Raw genomic sequence first — 16,704 nt, forward strand, 5'->3', positions numbered from 1 at the left:
AGGTCCTGCACAATGTTAGAATTCTAGCTCTTCCAGAGTGGTATCTCACTGATTTGACTCCAGAAGAAGGCCTTCTTTGCCTTCCACCTAAGCTGCATAGGAAAAGCCCAAAGTCAATCTCAGAAAACAGTGAAGCTTCATAGGCTCTTTCTGTCCAAGTACATGTAGTCCACATCTTCACAAACATGTTTATTTCACCGAACCTATCTCCGAGACAGTGTCCAGATGGCTATGCCTTTCATGCGGATCAGTATAAAATATCAAAATATGATATTTTTTTTAATCAGCAAATCAAGATATGATAATGTCGGTGGTATTCTAAAGGTGAAGCTGGTTGGTAACCTTCAAGAACTTAGTTTTATGATAGCTAATGCAACTTATGTAGGAAATGTAGAATAAAAGGAAAAAATATTGAAACTAAATTGCTCTTTCTTTTCATATTTTTATTTTACTTACTTTCTGCCGTATCTAGTATTTATAGATTAAAAAATAATTTCGACGATAATATAACAGTTATAAATATATATTCACACAGACGGTTAAGAATATTGGTTTAATATTTTTTTATTTAAGTGCTTAATGAGAAGTTATCCAAGTAAGACCTAAATGCTTTTATTTCTTCCTTTTTTATTTCAGGTTAAGGCATACTAATCTGGTGGAGTTTCTCTGGTTGTTCATAATGTATCGAGTCTTATTCATTTGAGTATGTAGTGAGATTTTTACTTTAGCCTTAAAGTGTTGCAAAGATTTACCAGATGAGAGGCCTAAAATGGCAGAAGTGGCTAAAGAGCTTGAATACATTTGTTCTATGTTACTTGAGCCAGATTCCAAGGGAGATGAATATGTTACAAGTGATTCTTCAAGTACAATATTTAGTTCACAACCTTTATTACTATAGAGACTCCTTTTATTTAAGGAGATGTATCAGGTAGTGACATTGTCAGTGGAAGTGTACCAACCATCAAGCCAAGATAGAAGTTGAAAAATTATAGCTTTCTTTAGAAAAAAATAATTGATTAGATATGAGGATGTTAATTAGTACCTTGTGAATTGATGAAACCAAATTTACTAATTTTCATTTATTCTTTTTGTGCTACTTGTATGATGAATTGACAGAGGATTGACTAGTTAGTTATAATTAATCAATTTTGTAACAACAAGATATATTTGTTTATGATGGTGCATTCCAGGTACTTTTGAAGTACCAATCAGGATTTCAAATTCTTCTTCCTTAGTTCTTACAGGGATTTGCTAACTAGCTCTGATGATATGAATTGATAAATATCTAAATATTTGGATAATCACTCTAAAAGATTAATTCAAAGAGAAAATAATCAAACACTTAAATATAGCACTGAGTGTTTCATATTACACAATACACGGCATAAGACTTAAACATCTCACAATATCACCAATTCCCATTCAAATTCCTGAATCCTAAAACAAGAAAATAAACAGTCACATTGATAATATTTAACAGAAAGAACTTACTTTCTGTTATTGATTATTTATGTACAAATTTCAATATTACCCCCACACCCCAACTCGTCACAACACTCTGCTTTCCTCCAGCAATTGTCTCCCTACAAAATAATTATATGGTATCAATGTTTTAATATTATGCTCCTTCTCCATAATGAGTGTCAGACTAGTGGGGCCAGTGAGTTAGCATTAGTCATTTAAAAAATGTTTTTATTTTATTTGAAGAACTTCAAAATATGCAGAGGAAAAAATACTGTCAATTATAATTTTTTTTATGTATTTGAACTAAAATTTAGAAAATCATGACTCATGAGTCATACAGGAAAAGAAAATATGAAAGTAAAAGAATGTCTTATATTAATTTCAAATATGATTAAACTTGCATATTTATACAACACATAAATAAGCAACACTACCTCTTTTTATTACTGAGTAAAAGAGGCCGAAATATATATTATCCACATGATGCTATTGCTAAAATAGCAAAAGAAAAAATAACGTTACCTGACCAATTTATTGCATCGGAGGGTGAAAACTTGAGGCATTGTTGCATTGACCATTGCACACTTTGTTTTTTAAATCAATACTTAACTCTGCATGCTTAATTGTAGCCTTCTATTTACATATCTGATAAAATAATATTTGACTTAACAACATCATAATCCAAAGACATTGTAATTGTGTCTAGAAAAAAGGAGAAGTGAATTTTACCTGGATGTAGATATAAACTTGGAGAATACTTAGGACATTCCTCTATGATATGTACAACGTCTTCTTTTAACTTAAATCCGTTGTGAATCTCTTGGAAGTTTGGCAAATTTTTGAGTGTTATATCTCTCAGTTTTTGTAGTAGTACTCGTTCCCCCTTTTTACCAGTCTCTTCTTCACCACCATCATCAGCTTCATGCTTAAAACCAAAAGCCTTGTGTAACTGAAAGCACTCTTCTATTGTCAAAGATTTCAGACTGGTAAAATGACTAGCCGATAGATTATAAAAAATGCATTTCAACTTATTGCACTTTTTAACCTTAATACTTGATAGTGTTGGAAAGCAGAGTTGTTGGGAAGAATATAGGGTTTGGAGTTGTTGTGCATCACCTAAATCAAATATTTGTTCCAATTCATCACAGTTATCTATAAGCAGTTCTTTTAACTTTGGTAAAATTTTGACAACGGAAGTAGAGAATATGGTTTTCAATTTTTGACATCCATCCACAGTAACATATTCAAGGTTTTGGAGGCTTAGAAAACCTGTGGGGCCCTTCCATATGAAATTGAGCTCAGGTAGGTTCCTCAAGGATAGATCATCCATGTTTAGAGGAAGCAGTTCTCCACTGCCCCTTTCTTCTCCCATTTGGATTTGGAAGAGACCTTTTACTCTAAGATGAGACAATTTAAGCTTTTGAAGTTGGAGTGGAAACAATAGAGAACCCAATTGGTTGAATGTGTTGGTAATCAACCATGCTATTTCATTCTCCTGTATATACAACATAATTCATTCTTAATATCTTACATTTTACAATTCATAAGTTATGCCTAATTCAAATCAAGAAACTTGTTTTTGAAAAAAATTATGAATAAAATTGCACATTTACTAAAATATGGGGAAAAGTTTTCTCTTAATTTTATTTAGCTAACTACGTTAATGACTTCATAAAATCATACGAAAGGATTGAATTTCTGCGGAATTAATTTTCTAGCAATGACTTTTTTATTACTCAATAAAGGGTAAACAATGTATTTTCAAATTCTGAATAAACAATCTAAATTCCTTCACCATTAAAAATAGCAAAAAACAGTTGTCTCTAAGTCAAAAGAAAAGAAAATAAGTATATTCTTTTATACATGTAATGAAAAGGAAATAAGTATATTCTTTTATACAAAGCATGGAATTTTGTACAGATTTAATTTATTATTTTTGCCTTATAAAGGACTAAGTGCGTATATTTCTATCATTAAATTATCAATCTAACGCAATTCAAATATCACACTATATAACGCACTTCAAAATCTTATATCTATCACTTGTCATTACAATATCGTTTTTAAAAAAAAATTTATTTACATGTATTGCATCTTTAAAAAGAATATACATTATTTTTCAATAAACTCTATGTGAGGAAGCAGACCTAAAATGTATTAAAAAAAAACTAGATCAAAACTCATTATATAAAAAGCCTATAAAAAAATTACAATACTAATCCCAAAAATAAACGATTATGAGTACGTCTGAATGCAATTCAACAAAATATATTTGATTAAATCAATAAATACTTGTTTATTAGACTAGATAAAAGATTATCCATTCCATAGAATTATGATTAATTTATAAATATATTTTTCTACTCAAACACAATAAGAATATAAACTGTAATCTTGATAGTTATCAGAATAAAAATAATGATAAAAAACTACTACGATATGATTGTTATTCTTAATGCATTTAAACAACATCACTTCACAAAGCATACTGATTCCTAAACATTTCTATGTTAATTCATATTGAAAATTCATTTATTAATGAAATAATAAATAATAACTATATTTCTATAAAAGCTCATGTGGAAGATACATGATTTTAAAATAATATATTACCTTTGAAGTTGTTTCTTGCAAGAGATTTGAAGCAGTCATTATGTTACATATGGAAGAGTCAAGCAATTTGGGACATTCATAGTACTCTATCCTTTTAAGATTGGGGAGTTGTTGACGATAATATTGAGGCCAAATGTCAATCACAATTGGTAAATATGACAAGCTTAGAGTATGCAAATTAGAAAAATTTATGAAATTAGTCGGATTACATTCCTTTTCACTGCCAAATACATACTTCAATTTCAAGCAAAATTGAATGTCCACACTTTCCAAACTGACTAGCCGTACGGCTAAATTCTCAGAGAATATGTACTCCAAATTGTTGCATTGAGTAATGCAAATAATCCTTAATTTTTGGAGCGTCAAATATGAAAGACTTGGGGTGCTTGAAAGAACATCATTTCCTTCTTCACCACTTCATCTATTATGTGCCTCATGGCGTTGCAGTTAATTATTGTTAGTTTCTCTAACAACACTAGAGATTGGAAATCGGATGGCACGAAGAGAGAAGTCAGCATAGGACAATCAGATATTAAAAGGACCTTCAGATTGCATAGCTTAGACTTCCTTGGAAAGGAGATGCTCTTCAAATTACTACAATCTTCTATCAAGAACTCTTCTAAATTTTCGAGGGAACATCGGGAAGAGGGATCACAAAACAGCTCTCCAAGGTTCCATAACCTTTCCAACCTTAAGTAAACAAGTTTAGGGAGCACAAATTCAAGTTGAAGAAAATCAATATTGTTGTTGATATTGTTAGTATCAATTAGGCATTCTATCTTTTCACACTATACGAGTTGTAGGACAATCAAGTGATTCATGTCTTGTGGATCCATGGATGGGATTTTATTTTTGAAATCTCCCCAAGGTGTTAGAAAAAGAATCTGTACGGTTCTGTACGGTTCTAATGCTATGGTTATATATATGTATCATTGCTATAGATGAAAGACAGATTGAATAAAACAGAAAATATTCTTTCATGGTATCAGCGCACAAAACTCTGATACCCGACAAACACAAAGCAAAGGCAACGATGCACAACCATGGCAGATGCACCAGAAAAGAATAATGCCAACAAAGCAGAGCACGAAGGAGGAGGTGCTAAGAAGACCTACTCGCCATATGATCTCAACGCGAGTGGCAATCCCGGAAACATAATCACGGAAGTCCAATTGCGCGGAGAAAATTACGACGAATGAGCAAGAGCAGTAAAGATCTCGCTTCGTGCCCGGAGAAAATGGGGCTTCATTGATGGAACACATATCCAACCAGAGGATGAGGCACCCGACCTTGAAGATTGGTGGACCGTGCAGTCCATGATTGTCTCTTGGATTCTAAACACCATTGAACCAAGCTTACGATCCACAGTAGCATATGCTGAGACCGCACATAACTTGTGGGAAGACATTAAAGAAAGATTCTCGGTCGTGAATGGACCTAGAATTCAACAACTAAGGTCGGACTTGTCAAGATGCAAGCAGGAGGGAATGGTGGTGGCAACTTACTTTGGAAAATTGAAGGTCCTTTGGGATGAGCTTGTTAACAGTGACAAAATTCCATCTTGTACGTGTGGTGGATGCAAGTGTGGGATTGGTGCTCAGTTGGAAAAACGAAGGGAGGAGGAGAAGGTTCATCAACTCCTTATGGGGTTGGATGACACAAGCTACGGGACAGTAAGATCAAACATTCTGGCCTCAGACCCATTGCCGTCTCTGAACCGCGTATATGCTATGTTGGTACAAGAAGAAAGAGTGAGAATGATGGCCAAATCAACGGAAGAAAGGGGGTTGGTCGTGGGTCTCGCGATGCAGGCCAACTATAAAGAAAAAGGGCGTGGAGATATGGTAGAAAAATTAATGACGTGCAGTCATTGCGGTAAAAATGGTCACAACATGAAGGGATGCTTCCAATTGATCGGATATCCCGAATGGTGGGGTGACAGACCAAAAAGTGAAGGCAAATGGAACGGCAGGGGACGCCAAGGGATGCGAAACAAAGGTAACCCGACACGTGCAAATGTGGCACACGCTAGTGGAAGCAACAGTCAAGCCAACAATGACGACAAGAAACTTGAGATGGCAGGTCTGACCAATGAACAATGGAAGGTACTGGTTGATATGATCAGCAAACAAAAATCAAATGAATCAGAGAAAATGACTGGTAAGAGCATTTGGGATTTGTGGATTATTGACAGTGGGGCATCAAACCATATGACCGGGTCACTGGAAAATTTGAGTGAAAAGGAAACTATACAAGGGTGCCCCGTAGGGTTACCCGATGGTGAACGTGTTCTAGCTTGCGAACAGGGAACAGTGACTCTTGAAGAAGGACTGGAATTGAAAAATGTCCTTTATGTTCCCAAATTAAAATGCAATTTACTTTCAGTACCTCAATTGACGGATGAAGAAAATTGTGTTGCAACATTCACTGATAAATTGTGTATTATACAGGACCGCACTTCGAGGACGCTGATTGGAGCAGGTGAACGGAAAGATGGGCTTTATTGGTATCGTGGGGTACGGAAGACTCAAGCATGTCATGTCAAGATGGAAAATCAACTAGCACTTTGGCACCAAAGATTAGGACATCCGTCATTTAAGATTGTGCAAATGCTTCCTGATATAAGTGGGAAATGTACTCGTGATGAGTTGAATAAAGTTTGTGAAGTTTGTGAAAAATCGAAACAAACGAGAGATAAGTTTTTCTTAAGTGCGCATCAAGCTTTGAATATTTTTGATTTAATTCATTGTGACTTATGGGGTCCTTATAAAACTCCTTCATCCTGTGGTGCTTCATATTTTTTGACAATTGTGGATGATTGTTCACGGACAGTTTGGATCTATTTGTTAAAAGAAAAAACAGAGGTATCAGTGACTTTGAAAATTTTTTTCACACTCGTTGAGAGGCAATACAACAAATGTGTTAAAATGGCTCGCTCTGACAATGGAACCGAATTCATGTGTCTAAAACAATATTTCATTCAACAAGGTATCCTTCACCAAACTTCCTGTGTCGGGACCCCGCAACAAAATGGACGCGTCGAACGCAAGCATCGGCATATTCTGAATGTTGCTCGGTCATTACGGTTTCAAGGCAATCTTCCCATTAAATTTTGGGGGGAATGCGTTTTGACTGCAGGCTACTTAATCAATCTCACACCATCCTCCATTCTAAAAGGAAAAACCCCTTATGAAGTGATCCATGGATGTGTACCCAGTTACGCGCACTTACGAGTATTTGGTTCATTATGTTATGCTCATAATCAAAATAGACAGCGGGATAAATTTGATAGTCGTAGCCGAAAATGTGTGTTAGTCGGGTATCCATATGGCCAAAAAGGATGGAAATTATTTGATTTGGAAACAGAAACTTTCTTTGTCTCTCGTGATGTACATTTTTTCGAAAATAAATTTCCATATTTTGAAGCCAAAAAGATGGACACTGCACCACCATTGCAAAACCCAATTATTGCCAACTCTTTAGAAACTGGAACGGACCCACATTTTCTTCATGAAATTGCCTCCTCAAACCTAGATGAATGCATCGTCAACCAACCTATTGCATCTCCCATCCCAGCCAAGGAGGATGCTACCCTCACAGATGACTTTGACTACACTATCAATGACTCCGATCCATGTATAGAAGCCTCGACGCTACCCGCGGATCCACCGCCGCGTCCGACGGAGACGGCGCCGTCGGTTTCTTCACCACCGCTGACGGTCGCGGTTCCCCTTGGGCGAGGGCATCGCGCGAAGCTGCCTTCCGTACGGTTACGCGATTTTGTCGCAGCCACCACGATACCGTCAAGGCCCTCTGTTCCGTCACCTCCTTCAACAGAATCCTCAGGTGTTTCGTATCCTATACATGATTTTGTGAATTGTGATTCCTTTTCTAAACATCATCAAAGTTTTCTTACCTCTTTACACACCGAGCAGGAACCCCTGTTCTTTTCTCAAGCGGTCCGAGAACCCCGGTGGCGTGATGCTATGGCACAGGAGATTCATGCTCTCGAACTCAATGACACCTGGAAACTCACCGCTCTCCCTCCTGGAAAGAAGGCACTTGGGTGTAAATGGATCTACAAAATCAAATACAACTCGGATGGAACAATTGAAAGATTCAAGGCTCGATTGGTAATTCTTGGCAATCATCAAGTGGAGGGTTTGGATTACAACGAGACGTTTTCTCCTGTCGTAAAGACGGTAACCATTCGCACAACTCTAGCAGTAGCAGCCGCAAAAGATTGGGAGCTTCATCAGATGGACGTTCACAATGCGTTTCTCCATGGTGATCTTGATGATGAGGTTTATATGAAACTCCCTCCTGGCTTCCAAGAATCTCAACCAGGGACAGTGTGCAAGCTTCAAAAGTCTCTATATGGCCTCCGACAGGCCCCCAGGTGTTGGTTTGCTAAACTATCTTCTTCTCTCACTCGTTACGGCTTCCAACAATCCCCGAAGGATCATTCCCTGTTTACTCTCAATAATAATGACATACAGTTGGTTGTGCTAGTCTACGTTGATGATCTTGTGATTGCAGGGAATAATGGTACTGCCATCCAATGTTTTAAAGGCTACTTAAATCAATGCTTTCATATGAAAGATTTAGGCCGCCTCAAGTACTTCCTCGGGGTTGAAGTTGCTCGCTCCCCCAACAAAATCTTCCTTTGTCAGAGGAAATATGCCTTAGATATCATTACTGAAGTCGGATTGTTGGGTGCGAAGCCCGCCACTACACCATGTGAAGAAAATCACAAATTGAGCTCCGCTACTGGTTCTTTTCTTTCTGACCCGGCTACTTATCGTAGACTTGTTGGGAGGTTAATTTATCTGTGTTTCACTCGACCTGACCTTGCCTACGGTGTCCAAGCTTTATCTCAATTTATGCAAAATCCACGCTCCGAGCATTGGCAAGCTGCTCTTCGTGTTGTTCGATATTTAAAGGGGCATCCTGGACAAGGAATACTCCTACCTCGAGAGAACAACTTACAACTCTTTGGGTGGTGTGATTCTGATTGGGCAAGTTGTCCACTGACACGGAAATCTCTCACCGGATGTTTATTCAACTCGGCACTTCCCCAATCTTTTGGAAAACCCAGAAACAACAAACGGTTTCTGCCTCCTCTGCTGAGGCTGAATATCGATCAATGGCTAAGACCACCCGAGAATTAAAGTGAATTAAAGACATTCTCGCTTCTCTACATGTTCCTCATCCTGACCCAATTCGTCTTTATTGTGATAGTCAAGCAGCACTTCACATTGCTAAAAACCCGGTCTTCCACGAACGCACCAAACACATTGAAGTTGACTGCCACCTTGTTCGAGATGAAATCATTCACAAGCGCCTTCTTCCATCCTATGTGCCCACACATACACAACTAGCTGACCTTTTCACCAAAGCTCTCGGTGCTAAAAAGTTTGGAGCCATCTTGGTCAAGTTGGGCATTCAAGACTTACATGCTCCAACTTGAGGGGATATTACCGGACAAAATCATTATTAGACTTAATTAGACTTAATTACAGGAATATAATCACTATTAATGAGTCTATAATTAGACTTAATTATAAGAATATAATCACTATTAATGGGTCTATAATTAGTCTTAATTACAGATGTTATGTTAGAAAAAGAATCTGTACGGTTCTAATGCTATGGTTATATATATGTATCATTGCTATAGATGAAAGACAGATTGAATAAAACAGAAAATATTCTTTCACAAGGTTCGTCAAATGAAGGAACTCCGCTCTTATAAAGGGATCCTTGATTGATGATGATATAAAATTTTCAACAGTAACATAACTTCTAGACAGTGCGTATTTTTTCATAGCTCTGGTACGCCTAAGGTCAAAAGAATTGGTGTTTACTATATCATACCTCTGTAATTTGGAGAAAGAGACATCATATGGAAAGTCCACTTCGTAATTGACAAAGTACAAATACAATTCCTCTAGCTGCAAACATTTTCCTACAACTTCGTAAACTTTATAACCTAGTATACTTTTCTCAAGCTCACATTGGAACAAATCTAGAAGCTTCAAATTCTTTAATTCTACAATTTCAACAGGAAAATATTCCAAAGAAGAGTCATGCAAGTCAAGAATCTCAAGTGCTTGTAGTCTTTCCACAAAAGATATGTCACCTAAATTTTGATTTCTCAAGCAAAGTGTTCGAAGATTTTTTAACGACTTCATCGACTCTGGCAAAAAAAGCCTATCTCTTTTCAGCATTGGATTTATGATTAAGGTTTTAAGTTTTTCCAAGCTTTGAGAACACGCATCTAGTACTTTTAGGCCACCTTCAGAAGAAAAAAGCAAGAGAATTTCAAGTTTTGGACAATTTATTTTATAATTAAGAAAATCATATCCTTTTTTATCCCATAAGGCTAATGCTTTCGTATCTTTCATGATTTCATCATTTTTCAACACTCCCTGATCCACTTCGGTACGTGTGAAAATTGTATGACCACTTTTAGACGCAATCCACAAGGCTACATCACGAACCAAATCATGCATTTTTACCTTCTTCTTTTTTCCTGCTTCCATTAGCAAAAAACAACTCTTCAGAATGTCAATGGCTTCATGCATCTCTCTCCTTGCATTCTCCATTGTTCCAAACATCCCAAATATGCAAAATCCTCTTCCAAATCGAAATAAATCTTCCAAATCTATTTCATAGTCCTCTGGAAACATAGAACACAACAATAAAAAGGATTGAGCCAATTGGTTAGTCAAATTAGTGTAACTTAATTCAAGACAAACATAAGGACTTATCAAGCCTTTTGGAATATTTAGTGGCTTAGGATTTTCTAGCCTTGACAATGCTAACTCAAAATCTTCAATAGTTTTCCCCTTTAGCGTGCTTGCGACCGTCACAATTGCAATGGGCAATCCCTTACATTCATTAATAATTTTTCTTGCCACACCTTTCAAAGCTTCTGAGGAGACATCAGTTATGATTGCATAATGTGTGAACAAAGTCCATGCTTCTTTGTCACTCAAGAGATTAAGTTCAATTATACTTTGACATGGCATAGAAGTGAATACTTCTTTACTGCGAGTTGTTATGAGTATACAACAAGCCTTGTAGCTTTCATCAAATGGAATTTCATCAAATGGAATACCTAAATCTTCAAAGTTTAGTTTTTCCCATACATCATCCAAGATTAGAAGAGTTGTATTTTCTCTTAATCTCTGTGATAGTCTATGTGCTCTACCTATATCTGATTCTTCCTTTAACTCCAAGCTCAATTGATCAATAATATCATCTCGAATCCTTTTGATATTTAGAGGTTGAGACACTGTTGTTATGACAACCTTATGAAACAATTTCATCTCTTCAGCCTTTTTACCCACTTCTTTTGCCAAAGTAGTTTTCCCTGATCCTCCTAATCCGACTAACCCAATCATAGAAACACTTTTATTCTTTAATATTTCTAGAAGCTTGTTGTACGATGCTTCTGTAGATTTGAACATAAAGAAATTATTGGAAGAATAATACTTCATGCCTGGAGGTTCAATAATTGTAGAAAACGGTTCAAACTTGCTATCACGATTAAGCTGAATCATTTTAGTTGTTTTTCTTGCTATTTCTTTTGCAAGAGAATATTGACATTTCCTTCTCAAATAGTTATTGTTTACATTCGATATTCTTTCTTCTAGCATTCGCACTTCATCCAAGACTTTTTCAACATCTTTCAACCACTTCTCAACAGGTGGCTCAACTTTTTCAATCCTATTGGTGGCCTCTCTAATTTTCTTCTCCACACTGTCTCGTGTCAATTCTAGTTGTTCTTTGTCATTTGAAAGATTCAAAGCAAAGTCGTGGAAACAACACAAGTACCAAGCATGATCTAAAATTGGAGATACGACATATTCTACAATCTTTGTCGCAATGGAAAGAAAAAAGTCCTCCATTTGAATTGATACAGTTTCCTAAACATGAATGAGTTTATCATTCTTTAATTAGTTATAAAATATTATTATGTCATGTATTCTAGAAAGAATGATGTAATTAAAAAAACAATAAATAAAAATTATGTCATACTTATTATATTACATAGAGATAAAAGCAATTATTATTACAAGTTACCTTATTTTTATATATAAGAAAAAACTAAAATTAATATTGTGCGTTTGCTTTATATATATATATATATATATATATATATATATATATATATATATATATAAAAGGAAAATAAATCATCAGTTTAGTTTTAAAGTGTTATTTTTTTCTCGTAATTAGTTTCATTTTAAGTATCAAGTGAAACTAGACTTTATAACATAACTTCATAAGATTGACATGAATGTAAAATAGGAGTAATATAAGAGTAAGAAAATCTAACTAAATTGATGATTTGAATTGATAAATGTACCTAAAGATTTCTGCAGAGATACAATGTGAAGAAGAAGAATTTAGGACCAACCTGGCGGCTGCGAAACTTTTCATCTATTAATCCACTATTCAGAGAAATATTAAGTTTTTTTTTAAGTGAATTCCCTTCATATATATATATATAAATAAATAAATAAAGAAGAAGAAATGCTGACATTGTATGCTACATGTATATATGTGCATTACTATTAAAGTTACACATTTCGATAATATTTACTTAATATATTTTACTTAAAAGTAAATTTTAGGAAATATTTCAATTTTTTTAAAATATATTTTACATAAAGATGAAAGTATTTATTTATTATTTAGATTTAGGAAGTTAAGATTAATATATTGTTAATATTTTGTTTTATATATGTAAAGTACATTAATAAAATAAATCAGAAAGTCCTTCATACTTCCGAAAAATCACACCATGCACTAAAAAAAAAAATATGAAATAGAAATAAATTTTTAGATACTAAAATAATTAGTTGCAATAGTAATTAAAGTAGAAATCATTCTAGAAACTAAAAAAAAAAATTGATTTCTAAATTAATTTCTATTATTGTTAAATAGTTTCTAAATTGTTATCTAATTAGCAACAAATCTTTTAAATACCAATTATTTAGTTTCTAAATTTGGTCTTTAAAACTTTGGTTGTTAATTAGATACCAATTTAGAAACTATTTAACAATAAATAGAAACTAATATAGAAACCAATTTTTTTTTTAGTTTCTAAAATAGTCTCTAATTTAGTTACTATTGAAACTAATTATTTTGGTCTCTAAAAATTGGTTTATATTTCATGATTTTCTTGTAGTGATGACCCAAACTAAAATATAAAAGAAAAAAATGAAAAAAATAAAATAAATGTGAAGTCATATGTGTTTGTTTCACAAATAATTCTCACTAGAATCATGATCCTAAAATCACTCAAATAAAATTGAAATTATTTTAAAGAAAAATATGAAAAAAATGAGAAGATTTGAGGCACGAGAGTGTTAAATTTGATAAGGGAGTTTGTACGGATGAAAGAGTCTAAGAGCATTAAGAAATACTAAAAAAAATTGTTGAATAACAAGATATAATTGAGAAAATTTTGGTAATTGTGTTGAAGAGATACAAAATATTATTGTTTCATTTGAAAATGGAAAGAACCTATTTACAATTACTCTAATAAAAGCGATACACATCTTTCAAACATAAGAACAAAGAAGATTAGAAGACATGTTGAAAATATGTCTCACCAAATTTACAAAAAGATTAACTTATAAATAGTGATTGTACAAATCATGACTCATGATAGAGAACCTTTTAAAGGGTTCAACAAATTAAATATTTTTAAAGTAAGAATTGAGAATGAAAATCATATTGTTGTGGAAGGTAAAAAAAATAATTGCAATTAAGATTCATTCATGTGTAAGATTAATTTTTTATGTCTTATATGTTCATGAAATTAATCACAATTTGTTAATTGAGAATATTTGCTTAATATATTTTATTTAAATTAGTTTTTAGAAAATATTTCAATCTTTTAAAAATATCACTAAAAAATTAATTTTAAAAATTAAATTATTAACCTTTAAAATAATAAAATTAGGCATTAGTTTAATTAGAAACTAATTTAAAATCTAACCGTAATAAGTAAGTAAACTTTGATAACCAATGTTAAAAAACCAATTTAGATTGTAATTCACAAATCAATTTAGTTACCATTATATAAAATTTTTTGGGTGGAAAATGACAAGAACGAAGCCTCTAGTGTGTGGATTGTTGGTAAAGAAGCTGGGTATTCTCACCCTGGGCGAGAAGACTTAGTTATTGGTAGTTTACAAGCTTTGACGTTTCGGGATGGTCGTAAGGGAAGGAAGTCAAGGGGGGAGACTAGTCAGTTTGTCGATGAAGATAATTAGTTTGAATGTCAGAGGACTAGGAGGCACTATGAAAAGAAAATATTTAAGTAATTTGATAAGTAAGGAAGGGGCGGATATGGTGTGTTTGCAGGAGACGAAATGCTCTGAAGTTAGTAAAGAGAAAGTGTGCCTTATTTGGGGAAATAACAATGTGGATTGGGTTGAAAACAAAGCGGTAAACAGTGCTGGAGGGGTACTTACGATCTGGAACAATACGACTTTTCAGATAATTAGTTTTGTTAATGGAAGGAATTACTCTTTCATTGAGGGCCTTTGGAAGATAGGCAATGGGTTACATGTCTCCATCGTGAATGTCTACTGCTCTGGCTCCCTATGGGAGAAGAAAGTGATGGGGAGAGATCATTGGGTTCAGGTCGAATCAACTCTCTAAGGCCTGGTGTGTTATTGGAGACTTTAATTCAGTTAGACAACAAGAGGAGAGGAAGAGTATGATCTCGGTGATAGACTATTCTAGAGAAATAAAAGGATTTAATGAGTTTATAGAAAAATCTGAGTTGGTGGATATCCCGATGGTTGGTAGGAAGTTTACTTGGTATAAGCCTAATGGATCGGTGAAAAGTAGAATTGACAGGGTTCTTGTGTCAAAAGAGTGGCTCGAAGCCTGGCCACTTTGCCAACAGTTCGTCCTAAACCGGTCAATCTCGGACCATTGTGCAGTTGTCCTTAAGGAAGTGTCTGTTGACTGGGGTCCAAGACCTTTTAGGAGTTTGGATGTATGGCAAAAGGATAGTAGGTTTAAAGATTTTGTGAGATTGAAGTGGGACAACTTTGATGTTCAAGGAAGTGGAATTTATGTCTTAAAAGAAAAATTGAAAAAGCTTAAAACAGAGTTGAAAATCTGGAACAAAGAAGTGTTTGGAGATGTGAACCTTGCTAGTGAGGAGTTACAAAGAAGGATTAATGAGTTAGACACACGGGATGATGATTATGGTTTAGAAGAGTCAGAAAGGGAGGAGAGAAGGTCACTCTTGGCTTATCTGAACAAAGCCATGTTTAAACAAGAGGCGGTTGTATTTCAAAAAGCAAGACAGAAATGGTAGAAACAGGGGGATCTTAACGCAAAGTTTTTTCACTCATCTGTGAAATGGAGAAGGTCGAGGATTGAATTGCACGGGTTGTTTGTTGAGGGTAGGTGGTGTGAGGATAAGGGGGTAATCATGGACAAGGTTCGTGATTTCTTCAAGGATAGATTCGACAGGAACGATGTTTGTCAGGTCAGGTTAGATAATGTAAGGTTCAATTCTATCTCGGAAGCAGACAATGAGATGTTGGTGGGGGAGTTCTCTGAATAAGAAATTAGGGCTACGGTTTGGAATTGTGAAAGCTCTAAGAGCCCTGGGCCTGATGAATTTAATTTTGGTTTCATAAAGTTTTGTTGGGAAATTTTAAGGATGGATGTGATGTCAGCAGAGAAGGATTTTGCGACAAAGAGCCACTGGCCTAGAGGTTCAAACACTTCTTTCCTTTGTCTTGTCCCAAAAGTTGAAAATCCTTTGCAGCTTGGCGAGTTTAGACCTATTTCTTTGGTAGGATGCTTGTATAAAATTATCTCAAAAGCGTTGTCGCTACGCTTGGAAAAGGTTATTAGCAAAGTGATTGATGTTAGACAGTATGCTTTTCTTGAAGGTAGGGGATTGTTGGATAGTGTGCTGGTAGCGAATGAGGTGCTGGAAGAATATAAAAGGAAGAAGAAGAGTTGTGTGTTCTTCAAAGTTGACTATGAAAAGGCATATGACTCGGTTAGCTGGGAGTTCCTATATTATATGTTGGAAAGGTTGGGTTTTTGTGCTCAATGGATTCGATGGATAAAGTGTTGTTTAGAATCTGCTTCAGTCTTTATATTAGTGAACGGCAACCCAATTGGGGAATTTTCTCCTAGGAGGGGACTTCGTCAAGGTGACCCGCTTGCTCCGTTCCTCTTTCTCATAGTTGCTGAAGGGTTGGCTGGGGTGTCTAGGATGGCGGAAGAGAAGAATTTGATTGACAGTCTGGAGGTTGGAAGAGCTAAGGTGAAGGTTAATATGTTACAATACGCTGATGATACTTTATTCTTCTGCAAAGCAAATACCAAAAGTGTTTTTAATATTAAGGCTATTTTGCTTTGCTTTGAGCTTGCCTCTGGGCTTAAGGTGAATTTTCTAAAAAGCAGAATTGGCGGGATGGGGTTGGATCAGTGTTCGCTTCAGCGTTTTGCAGCTATTCTTAACTGTAAGGTGATGGTAACTCCTTTTGTTTATTTAGGATTACCGGTAGGCGGGTGCCACAAGCGCGGTGTCTTTTGGAACGGGGTGTTAGAGAGAGTTCAGGGCAA

The 16,704-nt window shown here is 35.1% G+C and overlaps 1 protein-coding gene and 1 pseudogene across 1 annotated transcript; one reads left to right on the forward strand and one right to left on the reverse strand.

Moving 5' to 3' along the window:
• Positions 1-1,408: 1,408 nt before the first annotated feature.
• LOC137825426 (probable disease resistance protein At4g27220) lies at positions 1,409-11,993 on the reverse strand (annotated as a pseudogene).
• A 2,909-nt stretch (positions 11,994-14,902) lies between these two features.
• Positions 14,903-15,685, forward strand: LOC137825427 (uncharacterized). The gene is made up of 2 exons (XM_068631095.1): positions 14,903-15,354; positions 15,487-15,685. Exons 1-2 carry the CDS (start codon positions 14,903-14,905, stop codon positions 15,683-15,685), a joined length of 651 nt encoding a protein of 216 aa, XP_068487196.1.
• Positions 15,686-16,704: the final 1,019 nt, after the last annotated feature.

This window comes from Phaseolus vulgaris, chromosome 8, assembly GCF_000499845.2.
Source record: "Phaseolus vulgaris cultivar G19833 chromosome 8, P. vulgaris v2.0, whole genome shotgun sequence".
In the NCBI taxonomy this organism is placed as follows: Eukaryota; Viridiplantae; Streptophyta; class Magnoliopsida; order Fabales; family Fabaceae; genus Phaseolus; species Phaseolus vulgaris.

Excerpts from the sequence above, each read along its gene's own strand:
- LOC137825427 (XM_068631095.1), top strand. The coding sequence starts at position 14,903 with ATGGTTGGTAGGAAGTTTACTTGGTATAAGCCTAATGGATCGGTGAAA. Across the intron at positions 15,355-15,486 it reads TCAGAAAGGGAGGAGAGAAG|GTCGAGGATTGAATTGCACG; the intron begins GTCACTCTTGGC and ends GAAATGGAGAAG.